This window comes from Cebidichthys violaceus, unplaced genomic scaffold (assembly GCF_023349555.1).
Source record: "Cebidichthys violaceus isolate CVI_PGR_0920_01 unplaced genomic scaffold, fCebVio1.0.p SCAF_33, whole genome shotgun sequence".
NCBI lineage: Eukaryota > Metazoa > Chordata > Actinopteri > Perciformes > Stichaeidae > Cebidichthys > Cebidichthys violaceus.
The window spans coordinates 2,803,696-2,827,346 of NW_027176517.1; the positions used below are offsets into that span (position 1 = coordinate 2,803,696).

Here is a 23,651-nt window from a genome sequence, read left to right on the forward strand (position 1 = left end):
ATCCATTAGTAACAATACTCAATAAGAATACAATACTCAGATTACATGATATTGAAATGTATAAATGACATTAGGGTGTGTATCCTTCATAATTACTACTTTTACTTTTGATACTACTTACCTACTTTTGCTCAAGTCAAAATCTAAAAGCAGGACTTTAATGGAGTATTTGTACACTGTGGTGTTGATGTCTGAATACTTCTACTGCGTGTAAATACTGTGGCATGCTCTAAAAGGTTCCCCAACATACAATCACATTGATTAAACCAAGATAGCACACATCCACCATCATGCAGAACGGTCCGTCAGTGTGCAGGGTTCTACCCGTATCTGTGCAGCACGGCGAGTCGTTCCACCTGTTGGGCTGCAGCGTTTGATATGACGAGCACTTGTAGGATCGGAAATTCAATTCAATGCAGAGCTGGGAAGGCAGCCAGACGCTCTCCGGTGCTTTGCCATCCGTTACAATGACAGACATCGAGGGCAGCATGGATCACCGGCCAGCCGTCTGAGCTACAGAGATGAGCATTAAGCTGCAGCGCCACAGTGACCACAGAGCAGGATCTGACTCATGCTCCATGAAGCCGACGCATGAAGCTGTGATTTCACGACAATAGGGGAGCTTCTGTCGTTTCAGGAGTTTGGCTCCAGGGATGTTGAATCTGAGGTTTTACATTAAACTCAAACGGAGGGATTAAGTCCATGTTCTCCGTTGTCTTGTAACGTTGTAATCCTTGGAGATTACATGTGAGTGAGCAGGTTCATCAGGGAAGGAACGTCAACATTTAGAGGCGTGAGGTCTTCAACACCGACGCCATGCGCGTCACTGCCGTCCTCTCACATCAAAGACGAGCTGTATTCAATCCAGCTGTGGGAAGGGAGCCGCCAGATGTTGCTGCTGCTGTGGCGTTATGTAAATCAATGAAACCTATAGAGATTACTCTGGGCTCAGGGCTCCATACGAACACAAACAGACAGCGGATTAAACACAGGATCTGCAGAGTGAAGCTGTCTTTTTAAGATGAGTTTGGGATATTTCTGCTTTTGCTGGATAGACGGTAGATAAAACAGGAAAAAGCCACGTGGCACTGACTACTGTGAATGAAAGATGAAAGGGACTTGAACCCTCGGTGTCGTGACTCTGCTGACTCAAAGAGTGGCCTAAAGCCTAAAGCCTCTTCATCCTGGAGATACATGCATGTTGGTGGCGTTTGGTTGAGCTTCGTCTGCCTGCATGGTTTATTAAGAAACGCTTTCATGAGAGAGGCCAGAGGGAGTCACACAAGGAACTAACGTGAATATTGAGAATGAAGCAAAAACATTTGTATGTTTCACTTTTTCATCCAGGAAGAGAGAGAGAGAGAGAGAGAGAGACATCACTGAGAGGCAGCTGCAGCTACACTGGATCATCATCATCATCTTCATGTGCCAGTGATTACTTCACCATCACTCTTATTAATCACTACAGCATCTTGAATCAATCTACAAAGCACACTGTGTCATATACTGATTCAAATATTAAACTCGGTATTGCTTATCGTCTCCACGTTAGAGACCGATAGAGACGTGCTGCAGACGTTAGAGGAGGAGGGAGGGGACGGGAATGGCTTCATCACTAATACGAGGATGACCTCACTTTATGTGCGGTGCTTTACAAGAGCAGAGCAACAGGAGGACGGATCGCATCGCTGAGAGGAAACAAGGAAAGGACAAAAGGCAAAGGCACGCTCCAGCCACCTAAAAGATGTCTGTAGAAGTAGCATGTTATGTCGTGTTCTACGAGGTTATTTTATGAATTCTTCTTTCTGAGAAGGAGCCACACAATCAATCAAAGGAGGTGAGAAGTGTTGATTGAGCAAGGGACAAGGATGTAAGGTGACGTTGTTCAGCTCATGTTCAGACTTCAGGGGATGAGAAACACACTCCCTCTGGTTTAAGATATATAAAACACAAATCCACAAAGTCTCCACTCGGCTTTGTGTCAAAGAGTATTCAACAGTTTAAAAAGTGCCTAGTCAGCAATCTAATATGACTCAGAGTCTGCATTACAGTGAACCTACGGCTGTGTCCTTCTAGTAATCTACCCATCCTCTGTTGAAGGCTACATATTCACAATATACATGATTGTGTTGGATATACAGTAATCTGTCTGTCTGTCTGTCTGTCTCTCTGTCTCTCTCTCTCTCTCTCTCTCTCTCTCTCATGTGTGGCTACAGACAGGCAGGGGGCGTTGAGAGGCCACTGTAGTGAGCAGCACAGTGTGTGTGTGTGCACAGAGTTGTGTGTGTGTGTGTGTGTGTGCGTGCACAGAGTTGTGTGTGTGCAGGAGGAAGCTGCGCGTGGCAGAACAGAGATGTAGTGTAGAGCTCATTGGGACTCCGTGGCCAGCCGTCTGTCACTTTTACCGGGGATCATTCGTCTGACGTTACCGAGGAATGGGACGGACCGGATTTCTGTTGCTGCACAGTTAACGTTACACTGCTTGGATGTGTCGCGCGCTGCCTTTGAGGGGAGATCTTCATGGTTCGGGACGGTTTTGTTGGAGTAGCTAGTTGCTAGCGCTGGGCTAGCGACTGTGCGGACTACTTCGTACCGTATTTGTTAGGATGCTCCGGTGGATACGACAACAGCTGGTAAACCCGCTCTCCTGACGTTACCTTTCTGTCGCTAGCCCCCGTTAGCTCACAGCAGTAGTCGCATGAAGCAGCTCCCGCTCAGGGAAAGCGGTGTAAACTTTACTCGGATAACAGTTGACGAGCTAACCTAGCCAATTAGCTGTTGACGGTGTGTCCAAAACATTGTTGTGTGTCTTCACGGTGATGACAGGCAGGTGTAGGTAACGCTAATGTTAGCTCCCAGTTAGCCACCGTTAAGTAGCTGACCGGGTTAAGCTAAGCTAACTAGATACAACACTACTAACTAACAGACCGGGTTGATCTTAACTTTGAGTTTGAGTTGATTTGATGTTTGCTTGTAGTTTTACCACACATGAGTTTAAGAGTTAGCGCTAGCTAGGTGGCTAACACGTACAACTTAAAGTTAAGCAGCGTCGCTGCCTCCACTTCTGCACTAACTCCTAACGGTCACACGGTGACTTATTGACGAGTGGCTCACTGTAACAGCTGCTTACACATTAACGCACGGACTCTTGATTTAACTCATGAACCCTCCGGTTCCTCTCTTCATGTCTTACTCTGAGTCGGTGTGGTCTGGCTAACGTTGAACGTTAACCGGTTTTGAATGGTCATAAATGAGAGCATCCTGTATTTGCTGTAATCACCTGTTGTTTGCCTACAAACATGGCTGAGTGGTGACGCCTTGATCTGAAGCACCAGTAGAGCAGAGACACAGTAGACTTATGACTTATGAGTTGTGATGAATGGATGATTTGTTTTTCAACCACGCTGCAGTGACGCAGTGGTTGTGTTCGGATGTCTGGATCAGAACCTGCACTGACACACAGTACAGAGGAGTGACTGGTAGTTGGGTTGCGTGAGCTGAGAGGGACCAGCCCATGTGAATGAATGAATGAATGACGTAATGTTATGAGATGAGTCACACATAAGTACGTTTAATCAAAGTCACGTCGCTGCTGCTGGTGCTCTCTAGAAGTTAACTTTGGTCTTTTATTAAAGATCACCGCAGAGAGTTGACTCCATGGAAACTGCTCCTGCTGGTGTGAGAGGCTCATTTGACCCCTCTCTTATAGTTGACCCGTTAATTAACAGTGTAATTAAAATGCGACTGGCCTAATGAAAGCGTTTGTCGGGGTGGCTTTTGTCTGACCTTTTTATTTCGCCTGACTTTCATTCTCACGTCTCTTCCTGTCTCTCTCTTTGTGGTGACAGTGGTCCACATGTAGCAGAAAGATGGAGGTGAGATAGACCTCATTGGTGTTCTGACAGACTTCACGTGTCAGTCCTCTTCTACCACGTCATGATAACAATGCTTTATAATTACAGTGCAAGCAACTGGGACAACCCTTTCACATCCTGTTCTGCAAGACGGACATGGACACGTTTAGCTTTCTCCAGTGATCCTCAATGATTCCTCATCAGACAGGAACATATCGCAAGATGTAGAAGCCTAGACATATGAAACAAGTTGAATATAATAGACTATCAACTTACATGCAGAGCATGCATGGAAAAATAATCTCTGCTAATATATAGTTTTATAAGAAATCGAGATAATATAACCTAACAGATTCCTCAGTGTCCTTATTTCTGCCTACTTGTTCTTTTTGAGCGTGTCGATATGGTCGGGTGTAACGCGGGACCATAACACTGAATGTCATTTTCTTATGTTTTTCGGGTTGTACAGATATCTGTCCGTCTGGTTGGGAATTTCTGCATATTTCTCCCAAATGTCCACCTGGACGTAAAGATGAACTGAATTGATTTAGGGGTCAAAGTCACCGTGACATCATCTTGGTCCCATTCTGGTGTAGACTGTAGAACGAAGCTCTCTTTACCTCCATCTTAATGTGAGGGCATGTTGAGGACCTCTCCTTCATGCAGCTCTCTCTCTCTCTCTCTCCCTCTCTCTCTCTCGCTCTCTGATGCATTAGTCTGTTGCCCAGCCATTGTTCAAAGCAATCCTTCCCCCAGGGCACTGTGGGACTTGTAGGCTGTATGCAGGGAGTAATTACCCGTCTGCCTATAAATTGATGGAGGCACGAGAGTCAGGGGACAAAATAAAAAACAGTCTGATTTCTGCTGCACAGTGTTTACAAGAAAGCCAAATGGAAACAGTTTCTCCTCTGTCAGTATTGTTCATGTCTTTACTCTCATTGATATTCTGGTAAATGTGGACACTCCAACTTTGAAAGTTCAGTTGTAAAATAAGCGATGCTTTCGGCTCACTGGTGTACTTAATGGACTGGTTGAGTGTTCCTGACATGTGTCAGTCTCACCTATCTGTCAGCCAAGTAGGACATCAGCTGTGTGCAGCTTTCAGACCTTTCTGTTTCATCTGTTTACAGTCCCAAATAATGAAGTCCCGTTAGGTCTTTGGCTCATCATTACTGCTGGTCCTCAAATATGTCGGGCTGTTTAAAAACGTATAACCCGCAAATATATATATATATATATATATATATATATATATAGATATATATATCTATATATCTATATATCTATATATATATATATCATCTACGTACGTGCACAAGTTACAGCTTGCTTTGGAGCAACTGTTCAGACTAAACTCACTTCAAACTAAAATGAGTTCAACACTGGGATCTGTTGGTTTCCTTCAGTACATCTGAATCAAGTGCATGCGTGCTGCTTGTCCTTTATTGTAGTTATTAGTTTGCCTCTTGAAGCTGAAATGCAGCGCGGCACTCTTTACGGTTAACATGAGATTGTGTTGTTTTTAGAATTGCGTACAGCTCAGCCTTGCTTGCTTGATGTAACAGATATATTGTGAACCATTATTGTATTTTATATCTGCTGCCGGAGGAGGAGCATGAAGCTCGGGCCCTTGATACCAAAGGAACAGTGAATGCTCTAGATCTAATAAAAAGAGCCGTTTATCAGTCTTAAAGAGAAGCACGGTGTGAGGGTGCTACACTCAGCAGGTCACATGATGCTGTTGTGACGGACAGATGGATGCCGTTTGACCGTTTCGAGTGTTTCTGAAGTGTGTGTATGTTTGATTGAACAACACGATTCCTGCATGACATTTACCTTCGTCTCCTTCTGTTCAAGCTCTCTTTGTGTAGAATGTTTCTGCATCAGACATTAGTTTTCACACCTGAACTATGCATATCAGAGCTTGTGTTGATCGGGACCAGAGACCAAGTAGCAGAGGGGACACTAGCCAATAGAAACACGTTGTCATATCGGCCAAACTCTGCTTTTGTTCCACAGATCTATAATCCTGGGCTGACCCTGGATGTGATCAGTCTTCTGTGTGTCACTAGCTAGTTCAACAAGAAGAAGCAGCACAGACCCACAGTGGGGTCTTGTCAGTGTGGACAACAGTTATTATATATTATATTCTGAAGCTGCACTGCAGTGCGCTCAGAGCCATTGGGTACGGTACTTCCCTAAATTTCACAAGGTCACATCTTTGTTGCAGCTACACATGACGGTTAGTATGTAGTGAACAAGCACTGGAGCTACTGTCGGCAAGGATGTTAATTATTAAGCAGCTTCACTGATAGTTGAAAGATGTGGTGCTGAGATCTCCTACATTTCCCCCTCAGACACCACCAAGGCTCCTTACAGTAAACTTGTTTAAGCAACATGTTTTCTATAAAGTACAACATTGCCCTAATCTGTGTGTTGGGATGTAACAGCTGGTTCATGTACAGAGCTTTTAAAATGCTGTGTTCCTTCCCGTCTGTTTGAATGCAGTCCGTGTTAACAAGCGGTGCACACGTTGCTCAGTGTGCTGCAGCAGGAATGAATGCAGCGCTGCACGAGTGTGATGCAGGACGGTGCTTTAAAGGAGCAACATAGGACATTCATGAACATAGCTTGAGTACAGCAGCAGCAGCCGGCTGTGTGGAGATGTAGTGGAGTAATGTGATCCCTGGAGTAATCCCTGACCACAGAGTGAAGTCGCTCTGCTCTGTGGTATCAGAGCCTGTGCTTGTTGACATAGCCGGGCCGGCCACACTTGTTAGCTACGAGCTCAAGCTGATACGCTCCCAAGCTCGTATTATGCAACTTTAAACGTTTAAAAAGTATATCTAGAATAATATAGACCTGTTTTTATTGAAGAATATTCCAGCTGATGAAGCTCCAGTATTTACTCCCACAGCTAGATCATCACTCAGAGGAAAAGACGAGGCTCTCTTGCTATTTTGATGAATACTTAATTGACCTTAAGTATCGGTGCTAGTTTTGTGTGTGTGTGTGTGTGTGTGTGTGTGTGTGTGTGTGTGTGTGTGTGTGTGTGTGTGTGTGTGTGTGTGTGTGTGTGTGTGTGTGTGTGTGTGTGTGTGTGTGAGTGAGTGAGTGAGTGACCAACATCATAGAACATTTGTAAATGATTGTAAGTACTTGCTTTAACCTTCTCAGAGCAGCAGTCAGGTCAACACACAGGACGTCATGTTAGCACTGAGCAGGGAGAAGAAGAAGAAGATGAAGAAGAAGAAGAAGTACATCTGTTTAGTCTTACATTAGCTGATCACACTAGTGACCGCTCTGGGTTTGACATTTACAAACATGGCTTAACTAAGCTGATATAATCTGATGTGATGTATCCAGAGTTTCATTACATTCACAGTAGTCGTGGTTCCTCCTTCCAGCTGAATGACCACAGCTCATCTTAACCCACTGTGACCTAGTTAGTGAAGATACATGCAGTAGTTATCAGCTGCGGTTCTGGGTCAGAGCGTCACAAAGCTGGTGACCTAACTGATGAACGTTGTGATCCACTCGTCGTACTCTAACTCTGTCTTAATGTACATGTACATCATGGAGCAGCCGTTTCTGATGTTTCTCATATACTTTGTCTTGCTTTCATAAACACATATTTAATCTTTGTTTACTAGCCTAAAGACTAAAATAATTGCCCCTAGAATCTACCCAGCAACCTCTCCCTTGTGGAGTAGATGAAGCTTCAGAAAGTGGCTCCAGGTAGACTGTAGTGTGGTGTAGACTGTCAGGGTTGGTTGTTCTGTAAGAAACCTGTTTCACCTCCTTTCTCCTCGTTCTCCATTGGTCTCTGTTTCCTGCCTCACCCCTCTCTCCCCTCCTCTGTGCTCCCCTCCCTCAGGGCTTTGACCCCCCTCATCAGAGCGACACCAGGACGGTCTACGTAGCGAACCGGTTCCCCCAGCATGGCCACTACGTCCCGCAGCGCTTTGCTGACAACAGAATCATCTCCTCCAAGGTACCGCGTGCTGTTAGAGCAGTGTTGGTGTTCTCATGTTAGTCAGTCAGTGTGACGTGTTTCTAGAAGCTGGAGTTCTGGCTCGGTGAAGAAAGATGAGGCGTGGAGCGTGATGTTTTGATAACGGGTCAAAAGGTACCGGAGGTCGTGCTGCCTGCCACTAGCAGAGGTGAAGAACACCTCATATTAAAACGGGTTATTGTGGGTGGAGCTGTAGAAACACTTTGTCTAAAGAGAAGAGCTGAAATGATTACTTAAATCATTTCATGTCCATGATGTGACAAACGTGTTCTTTTGTGTCTGATATACGAGACAGTTCAGCTTCACATCCTTCAACAGCAGTCCCTTAATGTGCCCGTTTAAAATATAGCGATAGGCTAGTTTCACTTGCCTTATACAGACAAATGTTTGGTTTAGCATTTATGAAGGATTAAGAGTGTAAAGTAGAGTAGGGGAGTGACGGTACACACATTAAGGTTTGGTCATACCTCGGAGTCAGTTTGGTGCCAGTCAACCTGTTAACTGTAGCGTTAATAAACATTTTAAAATAACTCATGTGCTTTCAATCAATCCCCTTTGTTTGGGAGAATTAATCACCACGGAGACTAAGTAGCATTCAAATTTGCGAGCGTCTTCATCTCTATCTAGCCTCAGAACGGCTAAATAACTACATCCCTCGTCTCAGATGTGCTTCAGGAGTCTTTTCCCTAAATGTTGCTTCTCTTTCTCTTTCAGTACACTATTTGGAATTTTGTCCCTAAGAATCTGTTTGAGCAGTTTAGAAGAATCGCCAACTTCTATTTTCTCATTATCTTCCTTGTACAGGTAATAACACACACAAATGCACACACTCCATTTTTTTTTTTTGCAGGTATATGTTCGTGTGTGTGTGTGTGTGTGTGTGTGTGTGAGAGAGAGAGAGAGAGAGAGAGAGAGTGTGAGTGAGTCATCGTCTTCTCGGGACCAGTAGTGAGACAAGTCTTCCTCTGTATGGAGACGTTACACCCACACGTTGAGTTGTGTCTCCTCAGCGGTCCCTGGTGTTGGGCCTTCACTGAGCATCACTCAGTCTGGGCTGAAGGAGGATTTGGTTTTCAAATGTTCAGCCTCTTCCTGATGTATTTGGGCGTGTGCAGTGAAGCCTTGTAATCGACTTCACTCTGTCTAAAAGGCTCTCTGTTCAACATCTCGACACTGAGTGGAGGGCCTCTTTTCATCTTGACCTGTGAACATGATGTTTTCTTTAATGGACAGTTTGGCCCTTTTTAAAAGGCCTCAGATGGATTCCTGTTAGTTCCCTTATCAAACCAAGTAAAGTCTTGGACTCATCATAGTTCATGTGAATTCTTAGAGCTTCTTATAGTTCACTGTTTGTTGCATATGATGTTAATAGAAGTGATATTTTTTCAAGAAAGCTCATTGTGTGAAAGTTTGAATTTGCCTCCTACAGTCGTTGCTGACTGACTTCTCTTCTATATTGTGTTATCATTGTGTTATCAGCTGGGATGGAGGGTTTTAGCAGAGTTTGACGGTATAGTTTCCCTTTAACAGACATGGTTTATAATCAAAGTATGGATCTTAGAGCCTGTGAATGTGGCTCGTATTCTCTGTCAACATCAGGAAGTAGATGCAGATGTTTCCAGTAACTACACTCAGGTTAGGGGTGTGTGTGTGTGTGTGTGTGTGTGTGTGTGTGTGTGTGTGTGTGTGTGTGTGTGTGTGTGTGTGTGTGTGTGTGTGTGTGTGTGTGTGTGTGTGTGTGTGTGGGGGGGGTTCTGAAGTGACAGTTAACCTTTGGAGGAAGTTGTAGGCATTTCCTGTGTGACATATCAGCCACTACTTCTCTCTGTTGTCTTTCTACTTCACTGGTTTCCTCTCTACCAGGGCACACACACACACACACACACACACACACACACACTTTTACTGAGTCTCTGGTTCAATTGTTTGTTCACACTGCACTTCCAGTTTATTAAAATCTCTTCCTGACCCGCCCGTATACATTAATCTTTCCAGTTAATGATAGACACCCCGACCTCCCCAGTCACCAGCGGCCTGCCTCTCTTCTTTGTGATCACAGTCACCGCCATAAAGCAGGTGAGAGCACAAGCACACCACGGCTTCCTCTTTGTCGGGCTCCTACCTGCATGCAGTATCATTAAAGCTAGATTATCGTAGTCAACATGTAATGTTAGTACATATATATAACTTAGTTTAGTCTTCAGTTGAATTCAAATTGATTAAGAACACTTGAAGCATTCCTTCAGTCACAATGTGTGAGAATATGAGTCAGGGTGCTTTACTCACCACCAGTGAAGAACTTGGCTCTGATATAAAAAGATGTGTTTTGAATGACTTCAGTTGATCGGTGACTAGTCTCCGCTGTTAACCAGTAATGCTGAGTGTGACCTCCTCAGGGCTACGAGGACTGGCTGAGACACAAAGCAGACAACGAGGTCAACGGGGCTCCGGTGTTTGTGGTTCGCAGTGGAAGTCTCGTACAGACGAGATCCAAGAACATCCGGGTAAGAGGGCCACAAACTACACCCTGAACAATGGCTTTACTCTTTGTTTAAGAACATTAAGAACAGAAGCATTATGTTTGTTATTGGGGGGTAACTTAAAAGTACCTAAAAAATAGCTTGTTAGCAGCTCACAGCCAGCAGCCACACATACCTTAAACCTGGCTGTTACATTCCTGCTACTAGTGGGGTTTCTGTAGAGCTGTCTGTACCGAAAGATGATGTTTTATATGAAGAGAGAGCTGTTTTATATGTTAGGAATAAGGCATTTTAAACTTTGACACAATTCTAATACAAACATGTATTTTATGATTGAGAACCTGCACACAGCGCTGGTACCTGTGGTGAACACCAGGAGCAAAGTTTTCATGCAAACAGTATTATGACTGGTGTGTGATCTGCATCCCAAATTAATCAGAGCACACAAAGCCAAGTTTCCATGTGATTAGCTGACAATCAATGCAGCGTCTAGAAGGGTGTTCCTGCAGTGCTCAGTCCACACAAGACACACTGGGGCTCCTCACTTCAGCTAACTTCACGGAGATCAGTGAGGGAAAAACAGCCTCACTGATCTGTTTCAACCCAAATATTCTCTCGTCTAGCTCAACTTAAAACACTGAATGCGTCCTCACGTTAGCATGTTAGCACGTTGAGCGTTGTCCTCGCCTGTCTCTGCTCCCTGTGTCTGTAGAGGCTCAGCCCAGCGCTCAGTGAAACACCAGAGCAGAGGATGTCGCATGTCGGGGAGAATGTTAGCAGCAGCGCTCGTAATTCTGCCTCTGTGCTGCTCACGTTAGTCTGGACTTGCCATGACTAACTCCAACTTCCTTCTTAAATGACAGTGATGTCAGAAACGAAAAGAATCGGAAACAAAAAGGGAATCTTTTATATTCATATTTATTTATTTCACGGTTAGTTGACAAACTTTGAATTGAATATAACACCCTTGCCAAAAAATGTATTTAACATGTAACAAAACAGAGTAAATGATGGCATAAAACCTAAAGTGTGTGTGTGTGTGTGTGTGTGTGTGTGTGTGTGTGTGTGTGTGTGTGTGTGTGTGTGTGTGTGTGTGTGTGTGTGTGTGTGTGTGTGTGTGTGTTTCTGTCCAGGTGGGGGACATCGTTCGCGTGGCTAAAGATGAGACGTTCCCGGCTGACCTGGCGTTGCTGTCGTCGGATCGTGTGGACGGCACCTGTCACATCACCACAGCCAGCCTCGATGGAGAAACCAACCTGAAGGTCTGTGGGATCAGAATCCGGTCTGTTCCCAAGTAGTCAGCTTTGGGGTATTGGTGCATAGACAAGAACCAGGGATATAGAACAGTAATCACAGTAAGAATGTTAGAAAATACGGTTTCAAAATGTAGGATTTAAATATGTACAAACTGGAAGTGGAAAGAATGTGTGTGTGTGTGTGTGTGTGTGTGTGTGTGTGTGTGTGTGTGTGTGTGTGTGTGTGTGTGTGTGTGTGTGTGTGTGTGTGTGTGTGTGTGTGTGTGTGCGCGCTCATGCTCACTCACTCGCTCGCTCAAGGACTTGTGTTTGTGGAGATTCACATTTTTAAAATCTATTTAGTTGTTTTATCATCATTGACTGTTGACTCCTCTTAAACCACTGGTAGGCCTTTGTTGGTTGCTGTGTGTTTCTGTAGTTACTGCCACCATTAATCCAGCGTCGACCGCTGCAACTACAGGATGTGACTCGTGTTGCTAACATGGTTGAGTGTGCGCTCAACCTCGTTGTTGTCGTTGCGCCTTGAAGTTGTGTTGCTGTGTGCTCTGAGGCATTTCATTTGAACTTGTTCTTATGTAAATACATATTTTTAGAAATTACGCTTTGATTGGTCAGAAAATAAAGTTTGATTGTCACATGACTAATGCCAGCCTGTGAGTGTGTCAGGTGTGCGCATGTCCTGGTCTTTAAATGACTTGGATACCGTAATATAACGTCAATGTTTTACATTTTGTGTTTAGAAAGTCCTCACCCTCACCCTCACCTCACCCCACCCTCACCCTCACAGTCCTGCCAGAGGCTCTGTTGCTTAATTGCCTCTCTAACAAGATGGAACAGTTTATTTATACAGCATGGTGGTTTTTAGAGTTGGCCTACATATGTTTGTACAATCTTTGAACCTTTTGATATTTGTATAAATTGCTGTCAGCTGCAGCTGTGTGTGTGTGCTGTACTGTATAGTACAGTAAAGCACACACACACACACACACACACACACACACACACACACACACACACACACATCATGCTAAACCCAACCTGCTGATACTGTAGCTACAGTACAATTGGATCAGGTTCATCTGACCAAATATATATGACACGTTTTGAGCTCAGCTGTTTTGGGCAGGGTCAGAATATGTTGGGTGTGTAACTTGATCCACCTGTTGGTTTGCTTGAGTAGGTGAGCAGATGAGTCTCTTATTCCTCCTTCATATAGTCAGAATAACAGTCGCGGTGCAGCCTGTAGGTCTGACTGTTCACGGGTTGCGATGTCTTTCACTATCGTCAGCATTAACTGTGTGTTTGCGTGTAGACGAACTACTCTGTGGCGGAGACAGCAGAGTGTCAGTCGGTGTCTCAGCTGGAGGCTCTGCAGGCTGTGGTGGAGTGTCAACAACCGGAAGCTGACCTGTACAGGTAATGCATTCCTACGTGAACACACACATTCAGCATGAGCGCACAAACAATCCAACATCAAGTCACGTGCAATAAACGAAGGATGCTCCCTGTTAACACACCGGAGCATTAGAATGCATCATTTTGCCTTTTGAATCCTCATTTCTGAAGGTTTTAGTGTTTATAGGTTTTATTCTAGCTTTTTATTTATAATGATATAACTAACACTGTAAGGATAGATGACCCCTGCAGGTCTCCAGACACCACTTTAGAGCCATGTGATTCAAGCATGGTACAACTGCCCCTGTCAGAGACATGTTATTAAATGGATGATGAGTTGAGATGGCTTCATCGCCTCTTCAACAACCCCTCTTCCTCTTGTCTGTCTCAGCTGGCTACTTTAAAATCGATCGGTGTATTTTTAGATCAGGCAATTTGTTTCGGTAGCAGTTCCCCCCTCCCTCGCTCTCTTAACGTTCGCTGCATTTAATGCATTGAATTAAACCAGCTAGTGTGAGCTTTCTTCAGCATCACATTAACCAGAAACCTGGTTTCTTTAATCAGGTTAAGGATTAAGAAGGACCTTGATAGGAGCCTGCTTGTATTCACTCTACCAGGTTCTATGGTATTATTATTATTATTATTATTATTATTATTATTATGTGTGTGCATCCTTTTTTCATTTAGTTTAATTTAAAGTCCAACTGAATCTGATGTGTTATTTATTGATTCATTGGCTGCTTGAACAGTCGTTTCTCTGTTAACATTTAGACTCATTCTCACAGTGAAAGCTGTTCACCGGAGATTATTCTTAAGAACTCTGTTCACAGCTGAACAGCTGTTCAGGCTGCATCTGATACATATGAAATACACATAAGCACAGGTTGTACAGTTAACGCGTTATTGAAGTGCACGTGAAAGCCTTTTCTCTCACCACTCAACTAGAATGCCTTTGGTGTTTTCCAGGTTTGTCGGTCGGATTACGGTGACTCAGCATGGAGAGGAGATCGTCAGGTGAGCCCGAGGATTTACTGAACGACTGTGTGATGAAGCTCAGGGTCTGTCTAATATATCTCAATCAAATGATTCGTCGTACAGAAGATGTGCTGTTGAGTGTGTTGAGTGTTCTTCATATCAGGACCGTGCTGTGTCTCGTAAACATCACATCCATCTTTCTGTGTTGTTGTTGGCTCTTACAGGCCGCTGGGTCAGGAGAATCTGCTGCTGAGAGGAGCCAGGTTGAAAAACACCAGAGAGATTTTTGGTGAGACAATCCAGTTGAACCTTATAACAGACATAAGTCGGTTAATAGTCTAATATCCATCAGCCCGGTATAATACTTCAACCAACTGTTTTTGCTGCAGGTGTGGCAATTTACACAGGGATGGAGTCCAAGATGGCCCTCAACTATAAGTGCAAGTCCCAGAAACGCTCTGCAGTGGAGAAGTGAGCACTTCCCGTTGTCTCAGTGTCAGCAGAAATGTTGCTGTCTTAGGGTGCGGTTCATTTAACATTCAACTCTAAAACGTTGTCCTGTGCCAGGTCCATGAATACCTTCCTCATCATCTACCTGGGCATCTTGCTGTTTGAGGCCGTCCTCAGCACCATCTTGAAGTACGCCTGGCAGGCCGAAGACAAATGGGACGAGCCTTTCTACAACCAGAAGACTGAACAAGAGAGAAACAGCAGTCCGGTAAGTCTTCCTTTGCATTAAGCATCAGAAGAATGCCTCCTCATCGATCTCCCTGTTGTCAGTAGTGCAGCTACCAGCCCCAGAGGTGACAAGAGGTCAGCTTTTAGTTGACATCACACTTCTGTCTCTCCTTCTTTCTCCACGCCCAAATAATGACGGGTTTTTTCTCTCTACTGCCAATAGCAATTAATAGAGAGAGTTAGTGAAGACCACACACACACACACACACACACACACACACACACACACACAGAGTCCTTGAAGGGTGCTGGTAGGGCGGCTTTACGGTGTCTAGATTTTGTATCAAGGCTTAAGTGAGAAAATGCCATTCATGGGGACCGTCTGCCGGCCTATCAGCCTATCAGCCTACCTGCCAACACTGATCAGTCAGAGAACAGCAGCCGCTATGTAATGAGACAGAGGGGGAACCAACACAGTCCAGTACACTCGCCTCTCTTCCCCCTGGAGACAGACAGAAGAATACCAGCAACAAATGAATGGCTGCGTCTTCACGTTCAGTATAACAGACTCCAGTAACAGCATACGCATACTCTTCACCGACGATGCCGTGTCTCCACATCACAGCGTTCTCCTCTCTCCAGGGAATCTATTGGTCTGAATTTAAGATCACAATATCCATGTCCATTAGTTCCATTTCTTTATGTTGTTTGGTAAGTTAGGCAGAGCTCAGGTCCAGCTCTAACATGTCATAAACCTAGGTTTTGTATCGCTGCCGATACGTGCTCTCAGTGGTCTTCACTCACTGTCACATGAAGTCATTGACTCCTGTAATGGGAATGAATTACCCTGACTGCTTTGATTTAGAGGGATCAGTGATCACACCATCAGTCTGTGTGGCTTAGATGTGTATTAAGCATTTTCATTTTACAACCATAGGGTGCTGTCACGCGCAAATGAGCTCAGGTCCGTTTGTGCTGTTAGTGTGATTCATTTGGGCTGAAAGCGGCAATCAAACCCTGGTGCGGACCAAACAACCGGACCGAGACCGCTCGAAAAGGTGGACCTCGGTCCGCTTCCGAGCGGACTCTGGTATGGTTCGTTTGAGGTGTGAAAGCAAATGAACCAACCACAGGGTTTAATGTGTACGCATACCTATATATATATATATATATATATATATATATATATATATATAGTGACAGTAATAGTGCAGCATGACTGATTAGTTGTTCTTCCGAGTGACGGCCAGTGGAAAGAAGCTGTTCCTAAACCAAACTACAGTTGTGAAAGAACCCTAATTATGTTCATCCACCGACACAACTACATGCATTACAACATTGTCAAGTGCATTTCTGTATTTGTTATATCAGATGAAACACAGCCAATGTTATCCGTCCATTAGCTTCCTCTTATCCGGGTTCGGGTTGATGGGTACCAGGTTTAGGAGGGTGTTTCAGATGCTCCTCTCCTCAGCAACAGAACCCCGAGGCGTTCCCCAGGCCTGAGATGTTTTCTCTCCAGCGTGTTCTGGGTCCACCCCGGGGCCTCTTAACTGTTGGACGTGCCTGGAAAACCTGTAAATGGAGACGTCCAGGTGGTCTGATCAGAAGGTCGAACCACCTCTTCTGGCCCCTTTTCGACGCGAAGGAGCAGCGGCTCTACTCCGAGCCCCCTCCGGATGTCTGAGCTCCTCGTCCCGATTCTATTTCTGAGCCCAGACACTTTTTGGCCACTTGTATCCTTGATCTCATTCTTTCGGTCACTACCTAAAGCTCATGACCATCGGGGAGGGTCTGAATGGAGATGGACTTGTAACGCGCACCAAACCTCCTGTCCATCTCACGCTCCATCTCACCCCGAGGTACTTCAACTCCAGTGACTCACTGCAATACAGCCAATGTAAGGTTAGATTAAATAACTAGATGACAATATTTCTGCTCTTTCGCAGCTTATTTTCCTGTTTTGCTTGCTGCATTGTCCTCCTCTTGTTATGAGCTCGCGTTGGCAGCAGCTGTGGCGAGGTTGTCCATTCTCGTTTACGAACACTTGGAGGGAATTTCTTCAGATTTGGCACAAACGTCCACTTGGACTGAAGGATGTGAACTGATTAGAATTTGGTGGTGACCTCACAAAACATGTCAAGAACTCCTATGGTAAATGTGACACACAAATGACTAATATGGTAAAATGAAAAAATGACACCGTCATTGAACTGCTCCGGTTGGTGCGGTAATTCTATTCTTTCTCCATCTTTCTTTCAACAACAGTTCTGTTTACAGTCGTTGCCCTGAAGTTGGTTTCACATTGGTTTATCTTCCTGTCTTGATTCACTGCTTGTTTTCTCATTGCGTTGCCCTCCTCTTGTGTCTCTTGCTAATAAAATGTCCTCTCGTCCCTCTTTAGATCTTGAAGTTCATCTCGGACTTCTTGGCATTTCTGGTCCTCTATAACTTCATCATCCCCATCTCGCTCTACGTTACTGTGGAGATGCAGAAGTTCCTGGGTTCCTTTTTCATTGGCTGGGATTTAGACCTTTACCACGAGGAGAGCGACCAGAAAGCCCAGGTCAACACCTCTGACCTCAATGAGGAGCTGGGACAGGTGAGGACTACAGGTGCAGGAACACATCCATGTAGCATGGGGGTAAAGATACTCACACGGTTATGATGTCATGGAGTATGTTTAATGTAATGTTTATTGTTTTGCAGTAAATATGCCTATTTGGATATGAACCTTAATTCACTCATAATTCAACTGTTTGTATTTAGGTACATAATGAACACACGACATGTCATTCTCATAGGATAAAGGGAACTCTGCCTCGCCTTTAGTGCTCAACAACATAACACTCAACTCGTGTGTGCGTCTTTGTGTCTCTGTTTCCTAGGTGGAGTATGTCTTCACGGATAAGACGGGCACGCTAACGGAAAACGAGATGCACTTCCGTGAGTGTTCAATTAGCGGAGTCAAGTACCGGGAAGTTAATGGCAAACTGGTACCAGAGGGAATGTCTGACGATTCACCAGACGGTTCTACGCCTCACCTGGTAAATCTCATTACACTCATTGTCTTTTGGAAGACGCACACACACACACGCACGCACGCACGCACGCACGCACGCACGCACGCACGCGCGCACGCGTGCGCGCGCGCACACACACACACACTCTCACTCTCACTCTGTAGACAGACACTGTTCTCACTTCTTACTTGACTTAATAACCCTGAAGTGTTAGGGACGTCTTTCCCTCAGGCCGTTCATGTAATCAACACTAGATAATTGGTATGATCTCGGGTTGTCAGCAGCATGTGAATAATATGTACAGACGCACAGTGTGTTCATCAGAATCTCTTCACTCACTTCAACCCGTCTCACTTGTGTTTGCGATGACAAACAGCGTGTCCCCGTGTAGAACATGTAACAACGGTGTCTCTTCCTCTGTCTTCCCTCTCCATCCAGATCGGTGATGAATTGTTGTTTCTCCAGGCGGTGTCATTGTGTCACACGGTTCAGATCAGCTACGAGCAGCCAGACTGCCCGGTCGGGGGAGGAGACCCGTTCTCCCATGCAAACGGTTTCTCTTCCAGTCACATGGAATACTACGCCTCTTCACCGGACGAGAAGGCTTTAGTAGAGGCAGCAAAGAGGTACGCTTACATTAGAGCTCCACCGCTTCTCTTCTGGAAATGCACCACTTAGGTTGAAGAACCTGCTGAGCCAGCCGGTCGTCTAAAAGGTGCTCCAGCCTTTATCCCCGCTGTTTCCACCGACCATCACCACTGAAACCCATTTCACACATGCCTCACAGAACTAGGAGCAGTTGTGCTCTATGACCAATTGAAAACACATGGGTGACGGACGATTCCGTGTGTGTTACTGCATTGAGCAAGGTTACCTGGTTGTTTACTCCAGTCTTGCTGGACATGGCTGGCACAACAGCCATGTCCAGCTGTGTGACCAGGCAACAGTTTAGTGTCCCTGGAAAGAATTCAGATTCTATGATGAAACAAAGCGGCTGACTGTGCGGCACCCATTTAAATAGTCCCACTGTGTTCTTTTAAACAACTTTTAAGGTTCATGATGCACAGAGTCAGTGATCCTGGCCGATGTCGTTTTCACACCATCAAATTGAATTATGTCGGGCAGTGAGGGGCCGCACCCGTGACCCGGTGCCTTCATGCTCCGTTGAGCCACAGACGGAGTATCTGGGCTGATTTAAAGCGAAAGGAGACGCAGTTGGAACCATATCCTTAATAGTCGCTCATAAATATAGCACTCAGTTTATGTTACAACACCATTCATCTGAAATGTGACACTATTGGGGATTATATGTCTTTGCACTGTGTTCTGGCTGATTTGCTTTGTTTGATAAAGTGTTTAGTCACTTCACAACAAGAAGGTCTGAGAATTGATCTGCTGGTTTGGAGTCTTGGTCACCTATTGGTTCACCTGCATTTCTTAAGGATGTCCCACCTTGTTTACAAACCCACATCATAAACTGTGAGCACCACCCCCCCATGACCCTGACATGAGGAAGATTCATAAATGGATGAATCAACGGACCTATTGTCATGGCAGCACAAGCTGTGCTCTCTGGTTCTTTCCTGAACTTGAATATCGTTTTGCATGTACAAGTGGGAGGATGAGTGCAAACGGAAGAGGTGAGGCAGTGCAAAGCACGTTGTTGGTGTTTTGGTGGAATTATACAAAAATGCTGAATATGTGCGTAAACCATTTAAACCGATCACTCTGTGTGGATGCTTTGAAATCGTATCGTATATTTTTATTACCCTATTACAAATTAAATGAAAAGCCACGCCCTCCTGTGTGTTTACGTCCAGAGAGCAAAACGTTCTCCTGAAGAAGTGTCAGTCAACTTGTGCTTCATTGTGATTGGCTCAACTGTGTCAGAGGATGATGTCAGTGATGTGACTGGTTGAGTGCTCTGTCCCACCTCACACAGTCCGTGTGTGCCCAACAGCTAGCCTGAGGGGAGGGCTATAGCTGCACAGTTTTAAGTTTTAAAGGCCGATTTCCTGCAAAAAACATCCCAAACTCCTAATGGGATCTTCAGCCAGTGTTTAAAGTTCAAAATGTCCAAAGAGTTGTGGCTGAACTGCGGTCTGTTTTCCCCTCAGGATCGGAGTGGCCTTCACCCGCTGCAGTGGAGATACTCTGGAGATCAAAACATTTGGCAAGTCAGAGAAGTATGTATCACCCTGTTAATGTCTTTAATGACAAATACACATCACAACATGCAGACTGCAGACAGAAGGTGGTGTGACGTCTAGCTGAACACGAGTGTCTCTCTCTCCTCCAGATATAAACTGCTCCATCTGTTAGAGTTTGATGCTGACCGCAGGAGGATGAGCGTCATTCTGCAGACTCCCTCAGGTAGCTACGCCTTTAACTAGTGCGTTCAGCTTCATTGACAAAGAATTACCTGCAGTATACATGGTTTATATGGTCAAACTTAAGACTGGAGGTAAAAGAACTACATTAAAATAGTTTAGAGTGAAAATGAATATGGTTAATTGTGTGTACAGTTGTACAATGTGTGGTTGTATTTGTAGTATTTTCACAGTGTATATTTCTTCTTTCTCTTGCCGTCTTGACTTTCAAGGTGGCAAAGTGCTGTTCACTAAGGGCGCAGAGTCGGCCATCTTGCCTTTCACTACCAGCGGTGAGATAGAAAAGACGAGAGTGCACGTTGACGAGTTTGCTATGGTGAGATTTTATTGTGTTTTACTAAACTTTAGAATGTGTATGTTGTCTCAATAGGTTCTATCGCTGCTCTATAACATCCAGTCAGTGGGTGTTGGTCAGCAAACTTGCATCACATTCAAAAGAGTTGTCGATACGTTTGCTACAATTAATATTCAATATTACATTACAGTCATTCAGTCTTTTATCCAAAGTGACTTACAATTTAGTATCTATCTACACACCGTAGATGCAGCTACAGTTAAGTGTCTCGCTCAAGGACACATTGACATGAGACTAGTAGAGCAGGAGGATCGAACCACCGACCCTCTGATTGAAAGGCGGCCCTGCTCTCCATTTAGCCTCGGTCACCAAGATGCATATTGAAATCCTTTAGATGAATGTAGTTTATTTTTTGGTGAATCACAAACTTTCAGTATTTATCTTTCCCCATATGAAGATGGGTGGACGAGCAGACATTTGAGACGCATTGAATTCATTTAATACTCGACTTTTGCCTCTTAAAAAATGAAATGAAAATCCTCAGAATGAAACCGTTTGAATGTCTCAGTCTGGAAGCGTCTCACGTGTTCAGAACGGCGTGTCTCTGTGTGCGTAGGCCTGGCATGTCCCCGCAATGAAGTAATTACTTTTGGCTCTGTAGCTCCGTGTTCCCATTAGACTGTAAATTCTTCACCACAACAGCCACACACACACACACACACACACACACAGCTCCAGATCATATCATTGGATGTCAGTACCCAGGAGTGGGTGCTCTATACTGGGTTGATTTGTGGTCGTCTGCCCCTCAGGCTGGTTCTGTGATTTAAAGCCAAGCTTTGATAAAGAAAATAATTCTGCTTTCTCTCTCTGCTTCCGTTCGTCTCGCTTCTTCTCCTGATCCTCTTGACTTAACGGTTGCCCCTCTTCTCTAAACAAGCTTGTTCTCTTTCTTCCCTTCTTCATGTTCTGTTTTCTTTTTCTTTTGTATTTCTCTAGTATTCTGACTCGTGTCTCCGGTTTCTCCTCCTCCCACTGTAGAAAGGTCTGCGGACGTTGGTTGTTGCGTGTCGCCACTTCAGCCCAGAGGAATACATCGATGTGGACAAGCATCTGACCGCTGCCCGCACCGCGCTGCAGCAGAGGGAGGAGAAGCTGCAAGAGGCCTTCGACTACATTGAGAGAGACCTGGAGCTGCTGGGAGCGACCGGGGTTGAGGACAAGTATGGAGACTAACAAATGCATTTGAATATATTGGTGGTATCCCTCCTAACAACTAGTTCTCATCCCCTTATGCATGTGACATCACGGTGCTGATGCAAACAGGAGAAAGAAGTTGATCTTAAATGGGTAGTTGCTGGCTTTTGAGTGCAGTATGTCTGTTTGTATTAAATCAAAGCCAGTGAATGGTCTTGGTGATCATATCATCTGAAAGTCTCTTCAGCGGTCCAGTTATGATATCCAACAAACAGAATGTCATCTTATGTAACGCATTGTTTAAATCATGTGTTGCCGCTGGCAGTGAGTAAATAACATATAGTGTTTGGATAAATTAAAAAAATGAATACATAATACGTATGTTTTATGTATTAGTATTCAGAAGGTAAATCTTCATAACGTCGGAGATCTCCTGACTTTTCATTGAGTGACATTTTCAGGTCAAAAATAGAATTTGTCTAATACTTTAGTTTATGACCAAATCTGCCAAATTACATTTGGCAATTAGAAAAAGTTAGCATGCTAACATGCTAAGCTAAGATTGGGGAACATGGGAAACATATCTGTTAAACATCAGCATGTTGTTATGTAAATATCAACATACCAAATACTCAATAAAGACGGGAGTGGCTCGGAGCTACAGAAGTAAAGAATAGATAACCAAACTAAAGATTATTATGTTACAGGAAGTAACCGTTAAAGCTACGGTAAAAAACAGCAATAAGGAAACAGAAGGATGAACACCGTGGACATGAGAACCTTCAAACAAACAAACGATGTAGAGTCAGCGGGGAGGAAGACGTCACCCCCTAATGAATGTTGATATGCGTTTGCATCAGCTCACCATCTGCTCCTCTTCCTCCTCTTTCTGCTGCTCTGGTTATGTATCTGGAATGAATTCCTCCTCCAGCACACATGGACACAATCAAGAGACTTCCTGTATCGTGGAAGACGGGACTGAAATGTCCCTCTGTATGGAGGCTAATAAGCACAGTGTAATGTTCCATTCTTTGTCTTTAACCTTTGAGGAATATGAACTGGTTAGACATAGGATAAGAAGTCTGTTCAAGCTATGACTACTTCTTCATCTAACCATAATGTACGAGATGCTTTGTGTGTGCTTGTTTGTCCAGACTCTCAGGCTTTACCCATCTGATCATCTGACGTATTGAATTAAGGACTCTGTATACCACATTTACCACATTACATTCACATCAATACAACTCCAGGTTTAAATCACTCACCCACAACACGTGTGACACAGAATGTTCTTCACTTATTTGTTTCCTGGGGAATGATCTAATGGGATCACACATGGGTGTAACATGAGGACATGGATTATATTTTGTCTCTCTCAGACTCCAAGACAAAGTGCAGGAGACCATTGAGGCTCTACGGCTGGCAGGGATCAAAGTATGGGTGCTGACGGGGGACAAACACGAGACGGCGGTCAGCGTCAGCCTGTCCTGTGGCCACTTTCACCGAACCATGAACATCCTGGAGCTTCTGCAGCAACGGTCCGATAACGAGTGTGCCGAGCAGCTCCGCGTACTGGCCAGGAGGTGAGTGTCTGCCGATTCCCCTTCTGACAGTGGAATGTACACATTAGATCGTAGTAGTTGCTAGTGGTTCTTCTTGTTCCTGTCCCTACACACCGCCGCTCATCTTCTGTACTGGTTCTCCAGGATAAAGGAGGACCACGTCATACAGCACGGGTTAGTCGTGGACGGGGCCAGTCTGTCTTTAGCCTTGAGGGAGCATGAGAAGCTCTTTATGGAAGTGTGTAAAAACTGTTCAGCTGTGCTGTGCTGCCGCATGGCTCCGCTGCAGAAAGCTAAGGTACCAGACACACACACACACACACACACACACACACACACACACACACACACACACACACACACACACACACACACACACACACACTGTCCAGAAGTCATTGTTACTTTGTTCTGTCCAGGTGGTGCGTCTTTTCAAAACCTCCCCAGAAAAACCCATCACTCTAGCTATTGGGGATGGAGCAAATGATGTCAGTATGATACAGGAAGCTCATGTGGGCATAGGTAAGCACT

General features: G+C 44.7%; 1 protein-coding gene across 5 annotated transcripts in view; it reads left to right on the top strand.

Moving 5' to 3' along the window:
* The first annotated feature begins 2,354 nt into the window (after positions 1-2,354).
* The window catches only part of atp11b (ATPase phospholipid transporting 11B), a 39,955-nt gene continuing 18,658 nt past the window's right edge, over positions 2,355-23,651 (top strand). For all 5 annotated transcript variants that reach the window (XR_011104577.1, XR_011104578.1, XM_068724967.1 and 2 more), the window contains exons 1-21: positions 2,355-2,633; positions 7,732-7,848; positions 8,584-8,673; positions 9,865-9,945; positions 10,266-10,373; positions 11,483-11,611; positions 12,918-13,021; positions 13,967-14,014; positions 14,200-14,264; positions 14,365-14,446; positions 14,543-14,693; positions 17,058-17,255; positions 17,542-17,700; positions 18,115-18,302; positions 19,794-19,862; positions 19,976-20,049; positions 20,279-20,382; positions 21,403-21,584; positions 22,938-23,141; positions 23,265-23,418; positions 23,540-23,642. Coding sequence is in view for 3 of the 5 variants with exons in the window: in XM_068724967.1 (XP_068581068.1) it covers positions 2,607-2,633; positions 7,732-7,848; positions 8,584-8,673; positions 9,865-9,945; positions 10,266-10,373; positions 11,483-11,611; positions 12,918-13,021; positions 13,967-14,014; positions 14,200-14,264; positions 14,365-14,446; positions 14,543-14,693; positions 17,058-17,255; positions 17,542-17,700; positions 18,115-18,302; positions 19,794-19,862; positions 19,976-20,049; positions 20,279-20,382; positions 21,403-21,584; positions 22,938-23,141; positions 23,265-23,418; positions 23,540-23,642 (2,437 nt within the window). In the remaining 2 variants the exon portion in view is untranslated. The remainder of the gene's footprint in view (positions 2,634-7,731; positions 7,849-8,583; positions 8,674-9,864; positions 9,946-10,265; positions 10,374-11,482; positions 11,612-12,917; positions 13,022-13,966; positions 14,015-14,199; positions 14,265-14,364; positions 14,447-14,542; positions 14,694-17,057; positions 17,256-17,541; positions 17,701-18,114; positions 18,303-19,793; positions 19,863-19,975; positions 20,050-20,278; positions 20,383-21,402; positions 21,585-22,937; positions 23,142-23,264; positions 23,419-23,539; positions 23,643-23,651) is intronic.